General features: G+C 41.4%; 1 protein-coding gene across 7 annotated transcripts in view; it reads left to right on the forward strand.

Annotated features, from left to right (window-relative positions):
* fmnl3 (formin-like 3) overlaps positions 1-24,993 on the forward strand; it is a 30,988-nt gene that overhangs the window by 4,321 nt on the left and 1,674 nt on the right. The window contains exons 2-25 of one of the 7 annotated variants that reach the window (XR_004609758.1): positions 8,556-8,639; positions 8,774-8,854; positions 9,390-9,466; positions 12,071-12,154; positions 12,636-12,782; positions 13,660-13,768; positions 13,920-13,996; positions 14,396-14,489; positions 15,633-15,707; positions 15,801-15,911; positions 16,034-16,183; positions 16,796-16,897; positions 17,092-17,461; positions 18,012-18,104; positions 18,328-18,452; positions 18,844-19,046; positions 19,125-19,428; positions 19,518-19,598; positions 19,723-19,852; positions 19,990-20,150; positions 20,305-20,406; positions 21,217-21,309; positions 21,421-21,544; positions 22,687-23,324. Coding sequence is in view for 3 of the 7 variants with exons in the window: in XM_034537434.1 (XP_034393325.1) it covers positions 8,556-8,639; positions 8,774-8,854; positions 9,390-9,466; positions 12,071-12,154; positions 12,636-12,782; positions 13,660-13,768; positions 13,920-13,996; positions 14,396-14,489; positions 15,633-15,707; positions 15,801-15,911; positions 16,034-16,183; positions 16,796-16,897; positions 17,092-17,461; positions 18,012-18,104; positions 18,328-18,452; positions 18,844-19,046; positions 19,125-19,428; positions 19,518-19,598; positions 19,723-19,852; positions 19,990-20,150; positions 20,305-20,406; positions 21,217-21,309; positions 21,421-21,544; positions 22,687-22,778 (3,069 nt within the window). In the remaining 4 variants the exon portion in view is untranslated. Of the gene's footprint in view, positions 1-8,555; positions 8,640-8,773; positions 8,855-9,389; positions 9,467-12,070; positions 12,155-12,635; positions 12,783-13,659; positions 13,769-13,919; positions 13,997-14,395; positions 14,490-15,632; positions 15,708-15,800; positions 15,912-16,033; positions 16,184-16,795; positions 16,898-17,091; positions 17,462-18,011; positions 18,105-18,327; positions 18,453-18,843; positions 19,047-19,124; positions 19,429-19,517; positions 19,599-19,722; positions 19,853-19,989; positions 20,151-20,304; positions 20,407-21,216; positions 21,310-21,420; positions 23,325-24,993 lie in introns of all 7 variants that reach the window. The other 6 variants (XM_034537434.1, XM_034537436.1, XR_004609756.1 and 3 more) reach the window with 6 other exon arrangements.

Raw genomic sequence — 24,993 nt, forward strand, 5'->3', positions numbered from 1 at the left:
TTAAAGAAATCTGCAGCGTCTGATAGATGCCACTCAAGTGGAACTAATGGAGTCAAGCTGTGCAATGTGTTTATTGGACATACAATGTAAATCATTTTCATTTGTTGAATGGCGGCCAAAGTTTATTTATGTGCTAAGAATGTCTACCACTCCCTTTCTCACACGCACCATCTTTTCTAAAATAAGAAAATGTGTTTGTTACGTCACTTAAGTTGGAAGTGTGTGTACCCACAACTACATCCTAAGAGGGGGATCATGGGAGTTGAGAGCACATAGTTAAAGTGGTTTTAGATCAGCGGAGCAGGCAGGGGGGTTCAGCACAAGGCTGTCCACCTGGCCCTCTCCACCCTCGGGCTACAATTACCCAATCTGGACCAGGCTTTATGGGGAGTTTTAGTGCTTCTCGACCTCTCTCTACATCGTTATTTTGGAAAGCAAAGGTCAAGTAAAAGCCTGTGACTAAGCAGATATAACATATCGCCATATAGCGACATTTTGGGAAATTTATTTGCTGCTTATTTGCTTTCTTGACAAAAATTAGATAAAACGATCAATGCTACTGTCATATCTTTATGGAAGATAGGGTCATCAGCCAACTAACTTAGCATAAATACTATATGGCTAACTAGTTCCCCCTGTTTACAGTATTTGTGCTAAGCTAAGATAACCAGCCAATGGCTGTATGATTGCTGAGTGTTATTAATTATCCTATACGTCTATTACCAAAAAATGCAATATATTATATTCAAAGCCAGACAGACCTACAGAGATATCACACAAGAAGTATTTGTTGTTTACTTTTGCAGATTCTTTTTTCAAATTTATAAGAAACAGCAACTCAGCACTTAGCACAAGTTGTTTGTGCACATCATTGAAATGTGTATAGATCTGGACGTATATTCATCTGTGCAAAGAAACTGCATGTGTTTTCCATTTCTGTGCATATGTACGTTTTTTTTGGTGCGTGCATTTGTGCGTGTCGGTGGGGGTTTGCATGCTTCTCTAATGCAGCTGCGGCACGGCTGTAGGTTGGAGAAGTGGTTTCCTCCTCAATACAATGGGGACTCTGTCAGTCAGTGTTGTTTTAGAAAGGGGGCCTCATCCCCTGGTGCCCTTTGTGCCGCTACACTCTTTTACAGGGACACTCAGAAAAACTGCTGTAAACCCATTTAAAGAGCAAGTAGATTATAGCAGCTACCTCTCCTACACACCGGTGACATGATATCATTATTTCCCAGGCCTTCTTAAATGACATACAGTAGCTTTTCTCTATCTTCTCCTGTTTTTACAGTAACACTTAAGGTAAATGAAGTCGTATTGAGAAACAAAGGGGAACTTTTTCAGACATATCACGGGTAACGTGATTCAGTCGTTCTCATGTGAGGTCTACGTGTCTTGACTGTCTTTTGGTTCCTCTATATTTCATTATCACCGTTTCCCCCTTCCTCCAATAGAAACCTCAGCCATGAAGATAAATCCAATTTGATTCAAAACTTTTATTTGTACCCAGCCCAGGGTCAGTTTGGTCGCCCTTTCTCTTTGACCGACCTTCACCTTTTTAACTTGGGAGTGTGCCAAGAGGCATTTACCAGCATGAGTTATTGAGGCATTCATGTACCTGCATTCCTGACATTCCCTGTGTGTATCATCTGTTGGCTGGGGCTTCCCTGGTCTCTGCTCGGACGCACGGAGGAGAACAAACAGGATGTCGGCCACACAGGAATGAACGAGTGCCTCCGATTCATCACCGACTGTAGTATTTATTTATAACTCAGTCCTAACCTAAGTTGGATCCTTGTTTGTGGTCACGTTTCCTAGTTACAATGTTTAAAAAAACAAATAAATAGGACGAAATAGTTGTCAGGTGGGATTGCTGGGATAGTTGTATCTCTGTTGTTTTGGAAGACAAAAACGTAGAAGCTCACATTTTAAAGCTTGAGGAACATCTGGCTTCAGGACATTTTCTTCTTCATCTCAGGCGGTGGCCATTTGTTCGACTTAAAGAATCTTGTGATTATAACGGTCCCTCGCTATCACCGCTGTCGATCACTTCCATGTCACCGGGTAAATAAATGGAGGAGCAAATGGGTTTTGGGAGGTAGTTCTTGATTTATCAACCGAAAACCAACTTCCTGGCTGTGAAATAACCACTTGGTCTTGAGTTGTCAAGAAGGGACTGCAGGGAAAGTTATTTCTCTCAAGAGGGCGAGTCAGAGGAGAGGTCACACCGTAGAAGACTCTTGAGAGAATAGAGGAGGCTTCAGAGTGCATTCATACAGGGGAAGGCAAACACCCTCCAAAATACACTAGTCTCAGTCTCAAATGTGAGGATGAGCTGTATTTATTTCATTTTTAATGTATGACTCTTGAACTGACAAAACGTTGAAGATGTCACACTGAACTTTGGGAATAGTGATTTTAAATTGTCAAAAGATTTCTGCAATTTTGTGAAATTAACAATTCACAGGTTAGTGGGGAACAATTATCGATAAATTAGCCCTGATTTATAGCTTACTATTAAGCGACATCAACTAAGAAGAGTTAAAGCTGTGTATTGGTTGACAAATGGAAAGCAAATGATGTTACACAGTTTTCCCTTACTACATGCTTTAAGTTTCACGTGTCAAGAATGAGGTTTGGTGACTGACTCACGTTTGCATGTAAATGAGGTGTGGCCTTACCTGTTATGCTAATATCCTAATAAGCACACTCTTAACTGAGTCTGTTTGCTTTGTAAACTAGGGTAAACATTAGGGGGAGTGGACAGGGAAGAGTACTGAGCTACATGAAAACTTCTCCACCTGTTAGAAAAACATTGTGTCCTCTCTGATTTCTGCCCCTCCCACCTTCAGTCTCTGCCTTTGGGAAACCTGGTCGCATCTGCATTGTTGGCCTCCCAGTCCTCCAGTATCTTTGTCCAGGACTCATGCTTTGTTGTGATTGCCTGGTTCGGGTTACCTCGCCAAAGAGCGATAGAGTGATCGGATGTCTGCTCGGAGATAGGGTGGGCAGTGTTTTCACACACTCTGCTCTGTCGCTTTCAATTCCACGAGGCTTACCTGGGAACTGGAAAAACATCTACAGTTCGTTCATACAAACATAAACACATTGGATGTGCAACAAACACTCACACACACTCGTATTACACGTCACAGAAGGTACAAAGCTGACATTAATCAGGGCAGTTTGGTGATTTCCTGAAGAGTTCAGGAAGTCCCCGGAGCCCAGTGACGACAACGTCTCATCCTGTCTCCTCTCATTGTGTTTCAATAGCAAGGAAAAGTACAAATCCAAACAACAGCGTTCATTAATGAAAAGCTGGTGTGATTCACACTTACGTTTACCATGAATGATGTCATTAAATAAGGTCATTTTGCCTCGTTAAGTGGCATGTACAGTGTGACAGACAGGCGCCCAGATGTTGGTTTTGTATTAGCCCGTCCTGTTCCTCTTGGCGTTCGTTAGGGTGCGGACTGTTTTTCCTTTGGGGCGCAGTCATCTTGATCTGTGTCCATCCATCGCTGGCAAAAGCAGCGGATCATCACTTTATTTTCTCATTGTGAGGGCCTGAAATAGGCTTAAATATAACACAATCATGCCAAGTCCCATATTCCTTGTTGGTTCTGCCTCCTGACAGGGATCAGTGGCCTGTATTTTTCCAACCTCTTCAGACTGTTACCCTCATTTCAGCTACTGGTCTTATCTCTCCCCTCATTGCCTGGTCCAGTATTTTCCTTTATCACCGGATCATTGAAATATGTTCAGAAAAAGTATTCCTTTTTAATACACAGCTGAGGTGCTTTGAAACAATATATGTCAGTGCTTCTTTTTTTTATTAAGAAAAAAGAGCCAGACACGTTTATTTCTCTCAAATTTTTAATGATAACATTATTGTTGTCAATAATAATGTTACAGATGATCAGAATATCAGCCTTTTATTCTCTGAAAAGTCACAGGATTAACATCCACACAGGATCTGAACAAGCTGATCCATGCTTTTATTTCTTGTAGGTTAGTAACGGTTTCATTTCAAAGCTAAAGCTGAAGCTGTAACAAAATAATAATAAAACATTTAATACATTATTTCTCAAGTCTCTAAACCGGCAAATGAAAGGTTGATAGAAAAGACATGAGAGTGTTTTTGATCTCCTTATTTAACTCTCAGCTATTTTTTATTTGAGTATTTGTCTTTGTTTATCTGTTTATCCTGTACTGATGCGATGAACTACAATCTGTGAAGCGTCTTAAATCACCATTGTGTAAGAAATGTGCCAGACATTAATGAATAAGTGAACCTGCCTTTCCTTGAATGTTCAATTTCAGCTAAGTGCATTGTGGTGCACAGCTGGGACCCTTTGATTATGTTGGCTCACAGTTGTACCATAAGTCCCTTCTTCGTGGACCCCGCCCTGATGAGCGCACACTCAGACTAGTTGGAGGTGAAGGGGGCAGTCTGGGCCTCAATGTCTGATCTGCCACAGGCTCTGTCCAGCAAAGTGAGCTCTTCAGCCACCCACTTCTTTCCCTCTGAGCTGACGACAACTCAGTCTGGCCTGTGTAAACCTATCAAAGTAGATAAAAACACAGACTGTGGGTTTTTAACCCACGAGGAGCTCAAATCTAATTTCATGCATCTGCTTAGTTGGCCACTTGTAGGGTCAGATTATCAATCAGAAAATGTGTTGACAAAGTAAATACACTTGTGTGTTCTCTACAATAACAAACAGGCTTTCTACAGTCAAGGCTCTGAAATGAAGAGTCAGTTTGGTTTGGCGGTGTTATATCTTATCCCGACTGAAAGTGTGAAGCTGTAAAAAAGATCAGGGGGGAAACATCTTGTCACTCTTTTCCATTTGTCTATCTGGCTGCAGTTTCTAGTCATAAACTCAACTCAAGGCTGATTGTAAATCAGCTCGGATTAGGACGCTATCCAGTTTAGGACAGACAGCGTTGCCCTGTTGACTCTTCGTGTCTGAGGTGGCTCTGGGCTCTGCAGCATCCCCTCTTAGTTGTGGGGGTTATGCGTGACTTGACTGCTCTGCTGAGTCCCTGATGGCTCTCCTGGACTCTCCATGCCTCCCTAACCCGAAACCTGACCCCCTCAACTACTTTAACTGTTGAGTCTTGAAAACCTCTGTCTTCCTCTGTCGACGGCGCTCTGTTTTAGAGTTTATGCCTGCTCTGCTGGCTGCTGTTACTCCTTAATTCTCCTCCACAACATCCTTTTACCTCTAAATCAAAATAAATTTCTGTCATTTTCATTAGGTCTTATTTCCTCCATTATATTGTTTTTCACCACATGTATTTACTCCTTTTCTGAACTGATTTATGTGAAGAGATCTCTACATTAAAAAGGTTAAACTATAATACAGTTTTATACGGGCAGAGTTTTCATTCTCTACTTTGGAAACTCTGCCTCATGTGCTTTCAACATGGGGGGCCTAATGATAGGAGAAATAGTGGTGATAATGGAACCAGTTCATCTGGTTGCACAGTGTACTGGTGTTGTGTGTTAGCCGGATTTTGCTCTCCACAGCACCAGGAGGCAGACACTGACCCTGCCCACCAGCCATTGTTAGCGATTTTCTATGAGGAAAGAAATAGCTCAAATGTCAAAGTATGGAAATGGCACAGCACCAAACCAAAACAAAGCGCCACATTGAATCCTTTGGAAAGCCAGTCTCAGGTCAAACAAGAAAGGCCTTGCTGGAGGAGAGAGTATGTGGGCAACATGGCAACATAACAAGCACCAAACATTTTTGACATTTCTGTAGTATTTTACTCCTAAAATGGGCCGATGAATCCCAAATTGGGCCACTGCCCCCTCTCCCGCATAAAACAACATCTTTCTAGCTTCTTATAAACACAGGAAGGGCAAGATTGTATCACTGTGGGAGAAAGTGAAATTAAATTAGCTAAATTGGGTTACTTGGCTCAAATTACCCAAATCTAGTCAGAAAGGAAACATCCTCTCTGCCTTTTGCCTTTTCGCAGTAGAAACCACTTCTTTACCTTCTCTGTCATTAGAGAAATACTTTTTTACACCCATAATATTTGTAGCTTCACACAACTGCTCCCACCTGTATTTGTTTACTTTACCTGAGGCTCTAACTGACAAAGAGCAGAACAGTATTAAACACCACAGTCTTGTGTATGTCTCCATGGCTTGCAATGGCAGGGAACCTATTACTGATCGTTTATTTTCCACTTCTAATTCATGTTTTTATTACTGAAATCTTAATCAAATCCAATATCAGTAGGTTATCAGGCAGGTTTTTACTTAATGTTGCTCCTTTTATAAATGGATAAACATGAGTGTGTGTCTGGTCTGCATGTTTTCCAGTAACTCAGAATAAAATGACTACAAAAAGCACCTTGCTCTTTGCCTTTTTGCCCTACAGTTCTACTTCAGTATGCGTGACTGACCGAGAAGAGAAAACAGACCACTTTGGGTCTGAAAAGATGCTAGAGTAGATATCTTGGCTTGTTTTTTCATCCACGCTTTCATTTACTGTTTGGATCACAAGCCTATGAAACATAATTATAAAGTGTATTAAAGAGATCTACTTGACACACAGTGCAATTGGTACTTCTTAGTCATTACTTCATTATGAACAAGGGTCAATCCACTGAAGGTGGACTGCAACAAATGATTATTTTCATTATCAATAATCTGCCCATTATTTTCTCAATTACAGATTAGTTGATTTTATTTCCCAAATTATTGAAAAATGTTTGTCGTGGTTCCCCAGAGACATCTCCAAATGTCTTGTTTTTTCTGACCAACAGTCCGAAAACTAAACATATTCAATTTGAAGTGATATACAGTAAGACAATTAATTACATTTGAGGAGCTGCAACCAGCAAATAGTACATGCAGCTGAAAACAATAATCCATCATCAAAATAGTTCATGTTAGAAAATAATGTTCTTGCTATCGACTAATTGATTAGTTAACTAATAGTTTCAGCTGTACAGTAAATCGTAATTTTTTTTTTTCTTTCATACGCCTCGTTAAATAAGAATTTGATGAGCCCTGTCTGTTTTCTTTTGATAATCACCAGCTAGAGGTTATTATTTACTGGTCTAGTATAAGTTATCAGTAGCCAATGCTCATTAAAGTAGTGTCCATTCTATGTTAAAAAGGAGAGAAATAGTTTATTAGAGACGGATGATACACATGTGTTTTATTGCTCTTCACTTCCTAGTACGATTGTCCTAAAAACTGTATCAGAGGTGAAATTTCTCCCAGGAGACAGAAGAGGAGAGAGTGGTTCGGGGGTCAGACGAGAGGAAATTTACTACTATGAACTACTACTATAAACAGCACACATTCCTCCTTTAATTCTGGACATCTGGTATGCATGCTGCTTCTTTCCTGTGTCCTGCCATGGATTCATATAGCAGGTTATGTCAAAAGCTCCATTGCAACATCTCTGCACTGTTTCCCACTACAATTATAACTTTAGCAGACATTACAATTTTTAATTTCTTCAGGGTTTCTCTTTGGTATCTATCTGCAATTTAAGGTTGCTTCATGTGCTTTTGAGTTTGCCTTATATGTTGTGATATCAGAAATATGCTGTTTAATGTGAAATGATTCGTGAACTGTAATGAAAAGCAGAAACACAGTTTCTTTACCTCAGTCCCCTTTTAGACCACATGATTCATGATGTGCTGATGGAGTGAACAATACCGATGTGGGAAACTTATTTTAAAAATACTCACATGGGACGTTCCCTCTTACTAGTGACTAAGGGGTTGTCATGGGAACATGTATATTTAATTTATTTTTTCATGTCTCAAACACTCCACCGGTGGAGCAATGTTAGTGTGAACATCACGTCTGGCCTTGGATGGGTTAACAGGGTGCTGCATTTTAGAGAGGAGGCTGAGTTATAGCTGAAGGTTAAAGGTCAAGCTGACAGGCCGTTTGTGGTTCTGGTGGTACGGGTGTAAATGAGGGTTCCCAGTGCAAACAATCGCTCATGTCTCTTCAAAGAGAAATGCTGAGGTGATCAGTTTCAGGCGCTGGAAAGCTCAGTCAAGGAAGTTATTTCGTCTGAAGCTTTTGTCGTTTAGTTATTTTTTAAATGTTATCATGAGGTCATAAAATGCTTAAGTGTGTTGGTCTCCAAACACAAATTAGAGCATTTAGGGTTTAATTTGAGCCACAGTAAACTGCCTGCCTCAGTACCTCTCGTGTGGCGTTCAAGTGTTTTTTTATGGCTGGATTAGATGACAGGTCTGGTAATAGGCCCGCACTTTGGTACTAGCTTGTTGTGGTTAAATGAAGGTGTTGCCTGAACAATACTGAGACGCAAAAGTGCAGTGGAGATGCGGACCATCTTCTGCGGCAGGATGCTGAGTGTCAGCACAGGAAGTGAGGTCAGGGTGTATGTCTCCAAAATGTCCGTCTCTGCTGTTGGTGCCAGAGGCCTGTAAAGCCCCAGTCAGTGACACACACTCAGTCAGAGTTTCGAGAGTCAAATAAACCGAAAAAAAGGAAATACGTGTTCATAAATTAAACTAATGCTCACATCTTCTATTTTCAGAATTCTATGAATCTGCCTCCAGACAAAGCGCGGCTCCTCAGGCAGTATGACAATGAGAAGAAGTGGGACCTGATCTGCGACCAGGTGCATTGAAAAACTCTTTTTCATAAACTACAAAACCAGCACTAACCTGCCGTCATCACTATACTCATTCTGTACCAGCCCAGTAATTTGAGCCGACTGCACATTACAATGCTTTCGCTGTTGTGTATTTTCAGGAGAGGTTTCAGGTGAAGAATCCGCCTCACACCTACATCCAGAAGCTACGAGGATACTTAGACCCCGGAGTCACTCGGAAGGTGGGAGCGTACTAATGTCCTTTCAAATATAGCGTCCACTTAAAGAGGAACTCCACCGAGTTCACACATCACAGTCTGTTTACAGGTGTTGGGGAGTACTTCTGAATATGTGGACATTTTCTTTTCATAAAGCCTTTTGTGGCTGAAGAACTCTAATAATGTTGGTTTGGGCTGAAGGCTACAAGTTTTGAAAATGAAAAAGTCTTTGGGTCTGTAGAAAGAAGTGCGGTTACATCCCACTCCTCTCCTCATATCTGCTTGAGGTTTTACATTACCCAGTGCTATCACAACACACTCGAATCTTGGAATGAACTGTCGGGGGTTGAGTTGCATTCTGGGTACTGGAGGCACCAACGAAGTTATAAACAAGAAAGACATTTTTATTAAACTGTGCATCGTGAATCCATCAATGTAACAAAAGTGTAATGCTAAATCAGTACTGTTCAAAAGGAACCTGGAAACTCTCACTGCTTATTAAGTAGAAACTACACTATGATATTTCTACAACAATCTCTGATCTTTCATTGTGTTACAGAAGTTTCGCAGACGGGTGCAGGAATCTACCAAAGTCTTGAGGGAGCTGGAGATCTCACTGAGGACAAACCACATTGGGTAATCAATACTTTGTCTCTCAGATGTTACACAGATCTATTTAATGGTGCACAAACCTGAAGGAAACCACATTATTGTTTTCCCTGGTAAAGAATAGTCCTTTCTGGGCTCTTGCTGCTGCAGGGACCCAGAGCTCTTTCTGGTGCCCAGATATCCCCCATTGTTCTAACTTGCCAAGCTCTGCAGCTCCACTTCATAGAGCTGGTCCTCATAATGCCCAGATGGTAGCTATTGTGCTGCCCCGTCCACTCCCCCATAGTGTGGAGCAGGAAGCTTTGTTGTGTGTGCCAGAGGGACAGGAAGCCTGATGACCAATGCTGAGCCCAGTGAAACGCACAAAAACAACACAGAAGGATACTTTTCTGTTTACACATTTCTCACTTTTTTCTCATTTTAAAGCACACACTCCTTTTATATTGTTTTGTCATGGTTTGCCATGGACATTTAATACTGTACAGTTCACGACACAGACGCTGTATGTTATGTGAAGCCTTTCTAGCTTTTATCTTCACTGTCGCAGACATGATCCTTGACTTTATAATCTGATGTCACATAATACATGTGCTGCAGGGACTTGGCGCTGAATTCCCAAACCAAAAGAAGCCTGTAAAAATACTTTTTTCTTTTCCATAGCATTTGTCGAGCTCCAAGAATAACTCATATTGTAGGCCTCATCAATAAAGTTCTGTTTCAATGCATTTCCCAGAAAGACTCGCAGGCAAAGAAAAAAAAAGAAGCTATTTTTCAGGAGACTTTTGTGGATGGGATTAAGTGTAATAGATGCCGGTTATGTGCATGTCTGTTTCCTGGGCCAGTTCTGATGTGTTATTTCAGAAATTGCCAAGAAAATCTGAAATAGCAACTGGTTGGCAAGGAGTAGAGAGGAAGGAGTGAGGGGTCGGTGGCAGGGAAGGAGAAAAGGGAGGGAGGGTGGTGGTAGACAGGAAACTGATGATCAAGCCCGCCTCCTTGTCCAACCCTCCTCTCCTCTCCTCCTGCACCCAATCTTCTTACTGCTTTGTTTGCTTTGCTCAGTTCTTCTCCTCACCTCCCTCCCTCCCTTCGCTACTTTGAGGCTCTGATTGCTTTCCTGCCTGACTCGCCATTGGCCGACTGTCATCCTAACCAGCACCCCAAGACTATTTTAAGAACCTTTTACCCCAATCCTGTCCCACCCCTGGAGTTCTCTGAAGACGTGGGGAGGAGGTGAAGGGGTCTGTCGGGGAGGCAGACTGAATACTGTTGACTGTCAGGGATTCAACCTGAGCTCAGCTCCTTCAGCCATATGTCCTCCACATTCTTTCACTCATCGCAATGGGAATTTCTTTGTTTGGAGTTGTTTCCCTCTCCAAAAAACTGGAGTTAAATGTGGAGTCTGGTTTACTTTCCATGACATTCCTGCCAAGTTTCTTCATTCAGCCGAGGGGAGGGGATACCCCCCTCAGAGCTGCCTTAAAGGATCATTCCGGTTTAATACAGCAAGGGTTTTATTTTTTACCATCATCTCGACATTATAACATCTTTGCTGCAATATATAAGTTGATATTGATACAACAATAAGTCAGACGGGAGAGACACAAGCTGTCATACTATCAAACAGAAAGTTTACTCGGATTACAGAAACTATATTATTCCAGGGAATATTGTGAGCACACACAACTATGGGAAGTTGATGGATGAATTAACAGTTTGGGCAACAATTTTGCCTTTATTTTTATCAGCTATATTTATTTTGGTTCACTTGGGGATTTGTTAAAAACTGGTGTAATTGTCTGGGTTTGCTGCCCTGACTTATTTTTGCAATGTCACAGTTTTCTCAGATTTTAACAATGAACTTGGCCAGAAGGTGAAGAATGCCTCAATTTCTCAATAAAAATTCTTCAGTCTTTATTCAGTCTTTTTTTTTTGTCCAACCAACTGTCCAAAATCCCAATTTATTCAATTTATTTCAATGTAATACCAAGAAGTTCAGCAAATCCACACATCTGATAACGTGCAATTCTACAGTGAAGCTCAGTAAGCGTCAGAAAAGTCAGTGGAGATATGAACTAAAACATACATATACAGTACAATTCAATTCAATTCAATTCAATTCAGTTTATTTTGTATAGCCCAATATCACAAATTACAAATTTGCCTCAGAGGGCTTTACAATCTGTACACATACGACATCCCTGTCCCAGGACCTCATATCGAATCAGGAAAAACTCCCCAAAAATAACCTTTCACAGGGATACAAATCTGTGTGAACACGCATACCTAATACATATGATAATATTGACACTCATCACTCATCTATACATCTGCCTCTACGTGGGCTTCCATTTTGCTACAAATTAGGTAGATGTTTTTTTAATCCGTTATTTCAATTCATTACACCTAATAAGACAAATATATGTTTTTGTGATAGGGAGGATGGCCATAAAAAAAGATTTGTATTGCTAAAACCACATACAAATCCATTACTAAACTACTACATTTTCTCTCTGTTTCACTTTCTTTTTCTACATAAATGGGTAAAATGCAATCCTAAATAATAAAAGGACATGTGTATGCTCCTGATTTGATGCACTGTTAACCCCTCTGTGTTCCCATGCGTCACAGGTGGGTCAGGGAGTTCCTCAATGATGAGAACAGAGGTCTTGACGTCCTGGTGGAGTACCTCTCCTTTGCACAGTGTGCTGTCATGTAAGTACTTTTATATAAGAACACTTTATACACACACACACACACACACACACACACACACACACACACTGCTCATGACCGTGGCTCAAAACCTTTCCTGAGGAACTAGGTTGGGCAGTGGATTCAGCTGCTGGGTTAACACGTAATGTCCTGTAGGGCCTGTAATAAACCGCTTGTGCATCTAAAAATGTGCTCTTTGCATTTGCAATCTTTGAACTATGTGTTTGCCTTGTTGCATACTCGGCAAACTACACGTGTTTCTGTGTATGCTATGTGGTATAGTGGTATGGTGCTGATCTATACCTTGCGTGAATGGGACAGAATCTCTGTGCTGAGCTTTATCGTGCAGCTCGATGACAGTTCTTGTGATAACCCCTGGCTCTCTACCAAGCTGCCTTGCTGACCTAACCTCCCCCGTTCCTCTCCTCTCCATCCCCTGTGCCTCTGTGTTGGCTTGTGTGTCTATCTGTATGTGGCCCAGGTTGGATTTTGAGGGGCTGGAAAATGGGGAGGATGGCTTCTTGGATAAAGCTAAATCTTGGAGCAGGTCCATAGAGGATCTGCACCATTCCAGCACCCAACCCTTCTGCAACACACTGGTGCGCTCTGCCCGCCAGTCTGTCCTCCGGTACGTATTGCTGAGCTAGCTTCTCTGCTGTTACCTGTCCCCGTTATTGCCTTGCTGTGCTACCTTGAATGCTCCAATAATGTATTAGCATGTAAACCAGTTGTCTTGGTGCTGTTTTGTTTCAGGACGATGTCTGAATGGTTGATTAGTTATGTTTTGGCTGACCTCTCTCTTGACCTCAAGGCTCTGCACAAACTCAATCAGATAGAGTATCAGAGATGGATACTAAAATCGTTGACCTTTTGCATTATGAGTCTCTCTTGGTAATGGGCCTCCCTCATCTGTCCAGATGTGCGTCTGTACTGTCCTCAGATGAAAGCCAGTTGTGAGCTGCAGCATATGTTGGACAGTTGTCTTCTTCCTCACTGAGCCACACACAGACAAGAGATGGAGATGAAGTCTGATGGGAGAAATTTAAAAGAAAAATAGTCCACAAGAAGATTAAGAAAACTGCTGAATATGTATATTTATATCATTCAGAAACGCTGGATCACAAGCGACTGTAAAAACTATTTATGAACTGCACAAGAAAAGTAATACTATGTCCACATGATGACTGAGCAATACAGTTACATAATAGCAGTCTGTGTGCATAGACCTCACTCTGTTGACAGCAGCAAGGATACCAGTCATCTCCCATGATGCATCTGTAACCTCAAAAGCCATCTAAGTTTTTTCTGTCAGACCTCGTTCTCTGTAATTTTCTCTCTCTGCCTCTCTGCCTCTGTGTGACACACTTGAAACAAGAGTCATACGACTACCAGAAAAACTCCAGAAATAAATGAAACAAGCTTTGGTTAAACATCAAATTTGAAGTAAAACACTGAGTTTAAGTCATAAATCTCTATCATATAATAACTGCTGCCCTCCGTTGCAGCTACGGCACGGTTTCCAGCAGCAAAACCATCAAGAACTCCCGCATCGTGAGCCAAAAAGATGATGTGCATGTGTGCATCATGTGCTTGAGAGCAATCATGAATTACCAGGTAAAACCAACACTCCACCACACACAATCGGACCCAGATATCTGTTATAAACGTGAGGATTATATGCTTCCTGTACAGTGTGCTCTATATGTTCTAAGGTTTTTCTCACCACATCCTGTTCTCTCTCTCTCTGTGTGTCTTCTTGATGCAGTATGGCTTCAATATGGTCATGTCTCACGCACACGCAGTCAATGAAATTGCTCTCAGCTTGAACAATAAGAACTCACGGTAAGAACTGACGGCCCCCGTCTCCATTGCTGGGTCAAACAATTGGGGAGACCCTGCAGCCAGTTCATATGATATGCCTCTCATTCTCCATGGGGCTCAGCTTTTCTCTGTAGTCGGGGATCAGAGCCGTATATACAGGCTGTTAAGGAATGTTTACTAAAGGAAGATTAGTGGTAAACCGCCAGCGCTGATCACTTCATAATGAAGGACGCCCTGCTTCACACTTCTGTATGGATTAAAGATTTCAACTCCTGTATGTTGATGAGTTCACCTTAAATTTAAGGACATACATTCTGGTAGCGTAGATAGTATAAATATTGTGCTTTCGCACCTTTAATTTAAGAGTGTTTGCAGTTGAACTTTATCCAGGTATGTATTATGTGTTTCCTGTACTTACAGGACGAAAGCCTTGGTCCTCGAGCTGCTGGCTGCCGTTTGTCTAGTCCGAGGAGGTCACGAGATCATCCTTTCAGCATTTGACAACTTCAAAGAGGTGCCCAAAGCAATCTAAAGTTGTGCTGTTAATATTGGGTGGTAATACATGGCTAATCCTGTGAGAATTTAATGTGCTATAATATTAATTCATATTCCTAATTTGCCTCCATTTCGCACAACACTAGTATGCATGAGGGCATAACGAGCCAGTGTAGATGAATGAAAGTGGAGGAGCTCTGGCAGATTTCATGTCGACTGAGGGTGTAAGCAAAGCTCTATGGTGGCCTGTCTGAGGTCATTAGTCTCATTAGGACACCAGATGTGAGCCAACCTTGAACAATGATAAGAATCAACTCCCTGATGGGAGCAAGTAGACCACAACGTTTGGCTTAGCCTCTCGGTTTCTGCCTACTCAGTCATCCAAACACCGGAACCGCTGAAAAGCCCCAGACGCAAGAGTGAATCCCCCCACTAGTCAAAACAAGATGGTGTTTCTGGAGTGCTATATTTCTTAATGATACATTAATACAAGGTGGCAGGTATTAAACCACAGCTGTACAGTAAGCAAATATTAGGTCTACAACTACTACTGTTTCTAATTAGGATTGTCAGGAAGGGGCATGCCTTTTTAAAATTGTTACAGTGCTAGATAAAGCACCTTTTAGAAACATTGTTCCCCCCTTTCCCCCTTCATTGTATTGTTGTGCAGGAATTTGGCTCAAGAAGTCGGTCCTATGTCTTTATCTTCCGCTGGCTTCCCTTCCCATGAATTATGATAATAAGAAGAGGTTGTTGTTGCAAATGGAGGAAGCTGTTCTCTGTTTACATACAGCTACGCTCTGGTTTAATCCTGGAATGTGATATCAAAATACTTTATGATATTATGTTTGTTACATTCATTAATATAAGGTAGTTGATTTATAGAGGACTTCAGAGGACCTTCAATGTTTGTTTTGATATTATATATTTTGCATACAACAGAACAGCCTGCAAAACATAGAGGTAATATGATATTGTTCTCAAGTAGAAATAGATAATCAAATAAGTAAAACATTTAAGGGAAGAAAGACAACCGGTGGCCATTTCTTAATAAAAACCTGTGGTCTGTGCTTAGTTTTGAATGTTTCCTCCATTTCAACTGAATATAATATATCATGAATTAATTTAATTCCTTTGTATTGCTGCATCTTTTGCATTTTAGGTGTGTAAGGAGAAGCATCGCTTTGAGAGACTGATGGATTACTTCCGCAGTGAGGAGGGAAACATTGACTACATGGTAAGATAAGCTTTGTATTATGGATGGATATTTTTATTTGGGTGGGATTGAATATATTGAATATATTTTGATCTAAATCTGTCTGTGGTGCAGGTTGCTTGCATGCAGTTCATCAACATTGTGGTGCACTCAGTGGAGGACATGAACTTCAGAGTCCATCTGCAGTATGAATTCACCAAGCTTGGACTGGATGATTACCTGGAGGTAAGATGACAATGCTGTTGTTAAAATGGGTGCACCAAATAAATATTCTCAGGCTCAGACTATTTGTCCAGTGGGTGTGGAGTGGAGTATCTCTAATGACAATTCATTCTCCCTCCTGTCAGAAATGTAAACATACAGAGAGTGACAAGCTGTCGGTGCAGATCCAGGCCTACCTGGATAACGTGTTTGATGTGGGAGGTTTGCTGGAAGATGCGGAGACGAAGAATGCTGCTCTGGAGAAGGTGGATGAACTGGAGGAGCACTTGTCCCATGTAAGTGCACCTCCCAGTCTGGGCCACCAACACAGCTCTCTGGGCCCATTTTTATGAGATTATTGTGTGTTCACCAGCCATGTACTTAACTTGGCTGTTTCTACATGGTGATTAAAAAATGTACTCGGTGTTTGCATTTCACAAATGCTTCAGAATAATGACGGGGTGGAAAACACTGGGAAATACTGTCCGTGAAACAAGCTTAATATTGTTCTTCTGTTGGCTCATTCTTTTTGGGCAGTTGTCTTCATATCCCACCACTTTGCAAAGACCTTCTTCTCATTGAAAGGTCGTGGGCAGCGCTGACATCACTTTAGGAATTTCATAACAAACTCTGCTCTCAATAGTCAGGAATGATGGGGGAGGATGAGGGTGAAGAATCTCTTTTGAATTCCTATTCAACATGTGTAATCTGTTCAAAATCGAAACGCTGTGTCATGCTGTTGCTGCATCATGCTGCTCGGTGTATATTATTTATTATTGATGATACACAGTGTATAGGTGAGAGAGTGGGAGGGAGTGAGACTGGGAAAGATGCCATTGCTGTGGATTAATTCTTGAATTCACCTCCTCTCATCTCTCGTTGTTTTATCTCTCTGTCTTCTTTCCCAGGTGACAGAGAAGCTACTGGAGGTTGAGAATGAAACAATGATGAAAGTAGCTGATCTGGAGAAGGTGCTCCTTCAGAAAGATAAGGACATGCATGCAATAAGGGTAAGCCATGAGCCGTAATGATGTGATATTGCTTTGCCTGCCTCGCATCACTTCGCTGTGTGTTAGCAAAGATCAGTTTCAGATGCATGGAGCTAAATTGCTGTGATAGCAAATTAGGTCTGCAGGAAACAGGATGTTTCTTATGCATTTAGTCATTGTCTTGTGCTCTTTATCGCCCCCTGGTGACTCTTCAGGAGACGTACGAGTCGACCAACACCCAGGTCACCACACTGAGGAGGGTGATCAAGGAGAAGGATGCTGCCTTCCAGAGGCACTTCAACATCGAGAGGAGGCTGCTGGAGCTCGAACAGCAAGGCACCATCCGTTTACACAAGAAGGCTGATGGAGATATTGCCATTGAGCCGCTGGGTGTCGGGGGTGGTGTTGGGAGTAGTGGCCTTGGGATCCCACTGGGGGACATTAGGCAGCTCTCTTTGGGTTCAACAGCTCGATTTACAGAACCAGGAGGACCAGACACCAGTTTACCACCAGCCAGCGAAGCCCCTCCACCTCCTCCGCCACCTCCACCCCCTCCTCCTCCTCCTCCTCTTCCCTCAGCCCTAGGTGATAAACCATGACTCACAGTGATTTTTGTCTGGTGATACATATATATATGCCTGGTGACACATACAGGTACAAGTTGACCTGGTTTGACTATAGACCCTCTGAAGAGGTCTATTTTTGTTTCCCCTTCTTTGTTCATCCGTGCCAAGCCCGGTGATGAGTCACAGAAGTGGGTTTCTACCCCAGACAGGAAAGGGAAATACAAGTTGTTTCCTTTGTATGTGAGTGTGCAGATCGACTGTAGCACAAGACCAACTGTTAGAGCAGTTTTCAGCTCTTTTTTTTAAAGGAGCAGTTTCTAGAATTAAGAAACTACAGGCATGGAATTTAGTACTCATAACTATGTTTTCAGTAGTGTAGAATCACCTGAAGCTAAGAGTCTTTGTGTCTTCATTACCTAAGAATGAGCAGTTTATGTCTGGGATCAGCCCAAGAGCGGGTCCTCCTCACTGAGTCTCCCATGTTGCACATAGATCAAAGGCATGATGTAGGATTGATAATCAGTGTTCTAGTAAAATGTGTTTAACATTGTCTTGTACATTGATTGAAGGCCACTGTGCACCAGCCCCACCACCACTACCTCCCCTCGCTCCACCTCTGCCGGATGCTTCTCCATCAGTTATCCTGAGTTTGGGTCTGTCAGGTGAGAGCTGATATTAAATTACTTAGTTGTTTTTCACCTTCGTACACTGTAGCTAATAGAGCTAAAGATGACACACTTTTTATGAAGCCCATGTCTACAATGCATCAAAAGCACATTCACAAGACACAATGCATTAAAAAGGCGTTATAATCATTTTATAATCATGCAAAACCAATTGTTACTAACACCTGTATTTATTAATTTTCTTAATTCTCGACTACAGCTATCAGGATCAAGAAGCCCATCAAGACCAAGTTCCGCCTGCCAGTGTTTAACTGGACGGCCTTGAAGCCCAATCAGATCAACGGCACAGTCTTCAACGAGATTGATGATGAACGTGTGCTAGAGGTAAATCAAGCAGATACAATGTAGCTGAAAACATCATTATCATTAATAAATACCCATGACTAATGAGCACAACAATGCTAAACATGTTTGGGGGAAAAGAACATTCTAATTTGTACTAATTATTTACTCTCAAAGACTCAGGTAAATGGCTAAATCCTGATTGGTGCAAGGAAAAACATGACATCACCTTTTTCCAACTGAGCCCTCCCCCCACATCAAACCAGTCAGAAATGCTATGAGAAAAATAACAGATGTCTCATGTGAAATGACCAAAACTGTTCCAACTTTTTGGTCCAACAGACCATCCCTCATAGAGTGGATTGAGATAATGTGTTTCCAGGACCTTTAATATTAGTTCATAACAAGTAAGTAAACTGTCACTCATGTGCAGGAGCTGGATCTGGAAAGGTTTGAGGAGCTGTTTAAGACCAGAGCCCAGGGTCCCATTGTGGATATTACCTGCACAAAGAGCAAAGTGGACAAGAAGGCAGTAAACAAAGTCAACCTTCTGGACTCCAATCGCTCCAAGAACTTAGCCATCACACTGCGAAAGGCTAACAAGACCACAGAGGAGATCTGCAAAGCAATAGAGAAGTAGGCACTTTTTCTAGACTTCAAATAGTTTCTTAACAATAGACAAGATGGTAACTAATATCTGTTATGTTTACTCAGGTTTGACCTCAAGGCCTTACCCGTCGACTTTGTTGAGTGTTTGATGCGTTTCCTGCCCACTGAGAATGAGGTGAAGGTGTTCCGTCAGTACGAGCGTGAGCGGCGTCCACTGGACCAGCTAGCGGAGGAAGATCGCTTCATGTTCTTCTTCAGCAAGATTGAGAGGCTCACGCAGAGAATGAACATCATCACCTTTGTTGGGAACTTTTCTGACAACATCAACATGCTCACGCCCCAGCTCAATGCTGTCATTGCTGCTTCGGCCTCAGTGAAATCTGCACCAAAGTTGAAAAGAGTGCTTGAGGTAAGAAGTTTTTATTTGACCGTTGTTTTTATTTCAGCAGCGTTTGTATTGATTATGCATATTCATGTATTCCTTTGGTTTTCTTCTAGATCATCTTAGCCTTGGGGAACTACATGAACAGCAGCAAGCGAGGCTGCGTTTATGGTTTCAAATTACAAAGTCTTGATCTGGTGAGTATTACGTAGTCAAATTTGGAGAAACTGCTCAGATAACCAATCAGCAAATAAATATGCTCCACAGTTCATTTATGCAGTGCTTTTGCTGATATTCCCATTCATTCATATTGCTACACAGCTGCTGGACACAAAGTCTACAGACAGAAAGATGACGTTGCTCCACTACATAGCTCTCACTTTGAAAGAGAAGTACCCTGAACTGGCCAACTTCTACAACGAACTGCACTTTGTGGATAAAGCTGCAGCAGGTGAGTTCAGCATTACGAGGATATGCTAATAGAAATGTTAGCTCTGTTCAGTGAAATAAGAACGTTTTTATAACACTATGTTCACATACTTTTGTATTGCTGTAAATAAAACATATTCCCTGTTTACTGTACACAAGTATCTCTGGAAAATGTGCTTCTGGACGTTCGAGAGCTGGGGAAAGGCATGGACCTGATCCGGAGAGAGTGTACTCTTCACGACCATTCAGTCCTGAAGGGCTTCGTCCAGGCCAGTGACACACAGCTTGACAAGCTGCAGAAGGATGCCAAGACAGCAGAGGTATCAAACCCTGTCCTCACCTCTCAACCTCAAATGGGGAAACAAATTAAAATAGACATGAGACATACCTCTATGCCAGATTCAGATCACTGACCTCTTACACACAACCAATCATGACTGAACAGTGTTTACATACTGTCCTTCCCGATTCTAGGAAGCCTTCAACAATGTGGTGAACTACTTTGGAGAGGGTGCCAAGACAACTCCGCCCTCTGTGTTCTTCCCCGTGTTTGTGCGCTTTATCAGGGCCTACAAGGTGAGGACACGAAGCAGCATCTTTCCTCACTTCTGCACTGACAGGGTGCAGCTCTCTCTATCGGTCAGATGGGAAGTTCCCTGTTCCCTGTTGTCAGTCTCAGTGAGAGCAGAACAAGGCAGAGCTTTAGCTGCCTCTGTGCCACAGGACGTGGCGTATAGTCCGAGGCCAAATAACAGGAAAAGCCAGCTGGGTCTGACTCCAGAGCTGCAGCTGTGGTGTTTAGACTGGTTCTTCCCCCTCCCTCTCCCCCTGTCCCTCATCTCCTTTACCCCCGGACAGCCTCGCCCTGCCCCACCACATAACACATTTCCTGAGATTGTTCTCAGTCTGGATTTATGGGATCTGCTAAGGAAATGTGCAACACAAGGATTTCTGTGTACGTATGTGTGTCTGTATGAGTGACTTAAAGATATAGTTTGACATTTGGGAAATCCGCTTGTTACGACTCCAAGTTGGTCCAGGGGAGAGAGGAGTAGTCCTGGTGAAGAATATGAGGAGCTGGATTGAAACGGAAACATTAAATAATGAACTGATTAAATTAAATTTGACTGCAATGACGACATACACAATTTCATCCTTGCAGAGAGTTTGATGAAAAATATCCATAGCACTCATATCTTTAAAAAAAAAATGTTTTAAACATTTCCTGCCAGTAGCCGCTTAGCTTAGCATAACAACTGAAAACAGGGCTGGCTTTGTCCAAAGATAGCTTTGGCAAATGTTGTTATCTTTAAAGTCAGTTTAGCTGTTTACAGCTAAAATGAGCTTCTGTCTCTTGTTGCAGTCACGTTGTTCTCTTCTCAACAGGATGCAATGGAACAAAACGAACAGAGGAAAAAGCAGGAGGAAGCAATGAGAGAAAAGTTACTGGCTCAGGAGGCTAAACAGCATGACCCCAAGGTACAGTCAAAGTGCACTCCAACTTAAATCTATCAGATGTTTACTCAGTGCTAAATAAAGCCTAGGGCGTGCCAAAAAGCACAACACAAATATCCTCCCACTGGTTTTCAGGTCCAATCCCAAAAGAAGAGGCAGCAGCAACATGAGCTGATTACAGAGCTGCGCAAGCGGCAAGCCAAAGACCACCGGCCTGTGTACGAGGGCAAAGATGGCACTATCGAGGACATCATCACAGGTGGGCCAGACAACACCCTAAAAAGACCCTGTGTGGGTGCCTGTAGCTCTGGACCTCCCAGGTCAAGGATGACTGTGGTCCTTCACTGCTCGGCTCCTTTGAAGTGCACCTTGTGCTACGTAGTCCAGACACCACAACATCTGGAGCACAGCACATAGCAGCCTCCAGTTATTCCATGGAGGGATGTTTTGTTAGAAATGAACTGCACTAAAGCTGTTGAGCTTCAATATGAAGATAGTTAGACTAACTTCAAATGTACATTCAATTTAGTACACAGACTATTTATTTACAGGGTCCTTCTTTAAAGCCGCTCTGTGTAGATTCTTTAACAATATATATTTTTCACTGTTATTATGTTTTTGTTTGTAGAAAAAATACAGTGAAAACTGTTTGGGAATTATGCAAGTATCTTTCCTGAATATTTACCACAATGTGTCGCCAAAACATTTTCAAATTAGAGCTTTAATGGATGAAAAACTAAATCAGCATCTACAGCCTCAGGATAGCACATAAGCTAACTGATGTTTCTGTCACGATTATTAATCAGTGCTTAACATATAAATAATATAAATGTTGCATTAATGTGATTTTTTTAGTAGTTAATAATGCTTCTATGCGACTACTATCAGAGCTGTTAGCTTATTTTGCAACTGATGCCTTTCCAAGGTATAATCGGTGTACTGTAATCCAATAAATATTTCCTTTGTCCCCTTTTTTAGCATTCATAAGCCGTATACAAACATTTAATGAATTGTTTATAACACACTAAAATAGAAACCTTTTATAATATTTTGAGCCATTTGTTTTTTCAGCAGCCTCCATGTACGGGTGCCCACTAGATGAATTAGTTAGTCTTGGACACATACAATAATTAACACTTCTAATAGCTTCCAACTACATCCTAGTGTGTTATAAACCCTTTATTAACAAGTTGTGTAGTGCTTAGAAATACACAATAGGGTAAAATGTTGCCGCATAAAAGGTTTGCCTCCATAAATCCGGGATACATCCAGTACATAAGTAGCACAGTTTTGTTCCGCTCTCCTGAAAGACATTTGAAGGTGGTCCAGTGTTTTGTTCCCCCCCAGAAGGGCAGTGTCTCAGGTGTGACATGTTTTCTCTCCCTTACCCTCCTCTCCCAGTACTGAAGAGCGTGCCCTTCACAGCCCGCACTGCTAAACGCGGCTCACGGTTCTTCTGTGAAGCCAACCTCTGTGACGACGCCAACTGCTAGCCCCTCCCCCCTAATGCCAAGGTTACCCAGGTGTCTCTCATACGCCTCCTGACCCCACTGTGCATGCAGCATGATCCCCGTCACCCACCCAAACCCCACCAACCACTGTGAACTAACTTGGGCCGTCATTTGGTTGTTTGTGTTCTACTTCAGAGGATTCCTATGAGGTGATAGGAGTCAGCCAAACCTCTTTGCCTGGCAAAAAAGTGTGACAAAACATATTTTTTGAGTGTGAAAAATATGTTGATACTGTCACCGTACAATCATTAGCCATTACTGTGATTAGAGTATCACCATGCATGACAAATGTAAAAGGCTGTGCATTATTACAACATATTTCTTTCATGAAGCTGAATTTAACAATCATCAGAAGAGGTTTGGCTAATTTACTGGTTTTATTATCGATGCCTTGTCCCATGAAACTAACTTGTTTGGTGTTGGTTTCCTGCTAACATGTGACTCTTCTTTCCTCAACCACCACTGTTCATTCTACCCCCTCCAGCTGAAAAGAAGATTAATGACAGTATTTCCCACTCCTAAGAGAGGGTAAGGAAGGTAGCCAGGCTGAAACCTGGCCCGCTTGGCCCTCCAGCTCCTGTGTGCTGCTACAGTGATGTCAGCTGCTTCAGCTAGCGCTTTGGGGGCAGCAACAAATAAAAAAGGCTTCACAGCACAGAGATTTTTCTTTACAACACAATAGTTAGAAAACCAGATTATTTAAGATTAATTAAGAAGCGACTTAGAGAAATACAGTATTGCTTGCTCCAACCGCTAGCAATTAACACATGAATTCACTTTCAAGTCTTTGCATCAGACGAAGCCTTTGTGGTATTTTAAGAACATAATTGTTCAGTTAATATGCAGAACTATACCCATTGAGATCATCATCATCCTCACCCCCTCCAATTATGTGTTGCATGTTGTCCAATGTTCAATGACCTCTCACCTGTCAACCACGTCCGCCATGTCTTGTCTTTGCTAACTGTCATTTGCGGTGTGCTGAACAGCTATTTGGTCAACAGGCTCTAGAAAGAACTGGCAGTCAGATATAAATTACATTTTTTACAGAGCTGAGAGGTTTTCTGTTACTTTACGCACAGCCAGCTTAATTGTACTCAGCAATTTGTAGAGCTTGTTAACCATTATACTGTAACTGTAATAATTATGGCTACTTTTATTTGTACTACTGCGTTACTAGTCTTACCAAGTTGCCATAACTACATTACCCAGACCTTGCATTTCAGTTTTGTGTATCACTACTACCAGTTGAAATGCAAGGTAATGGCAATGTGTCATTCAGTGTTCAGTCTGTATTGTTTATGCCCATATTTACCATTTTGATATTTATTATATACATTGAACAAATTAACTGCAGAAGTTATTGCAGATATTTTATGATTATTTGACTGAAATATACACCTGTAAACTCAATTGCCGGAATATAAGGTACACCTATCAAAAACTAATGCATCCTGCAATATGTCCTACCTTCATGAAGGTTGACATTTTATGTGAAACTAACTGACTTTTTATGACATGTAATACTATGAATTGGTATGATATTTGTTGTGACACATTTTTTTATTTAATGTATATGACATCCCATCTGAGGATTTTGTATGACATACTATACTGAGACTTTATAAGACATTCTTTTATGAAATACTATATACCATGACTCTTCTAAGACTTCATTTTATGACATAATTCTGTGACTATGTAAGAATGTTATAAACTACTACAATTTCCTGACATATACAATGTCTTTTTATGCCATTTCAATGACAAACTATACTATGACTTAAGACATATTTATGACATACTATGACTGCTTTAACCTTTTTATGTCATACTGTACTATGAGCTTTTTATGAAATAATATACCATGACCTTTTATGACATACTATGCTTTAACTTGTTCATGGCACACTCCACTATGATGGTTTTCATTACATACTATAAAATTACTTTTTTGAAATGTATGACATACTGAGACTTTGTAAGTCTTTATGCAATACTATATCATGACTTTTTATGACACATTTTCAGACTTTTTTACGGCATACTACACAATGCTTTTGTGTAGTATTATACATAATATAAGATGATATTATATGACATACTATACTTTTACTTTCTTTACATTGCTTTATACTTTCATTGGGTGGATGTGGTGATTAGGAAATTAGTTGTACCTGATAAACCGGTAACTGAG

Source organism: Cyclopterus lumpus, chromosome 7 (assembly GCF_009769545.1).
Source record: "Cyclopterus lumpus isolate fCycLum1 chromosome 7, fCycLum1.pri, whole genome shotgun sequence".
Taxonomy (NCBI): domain Eukaryota; kingdom Metazoa; phylum Chordata; class Actinopteri; order Perciformes; family Cyclopteridae; genus Cyclopterus; species Cyclopterus lumpus.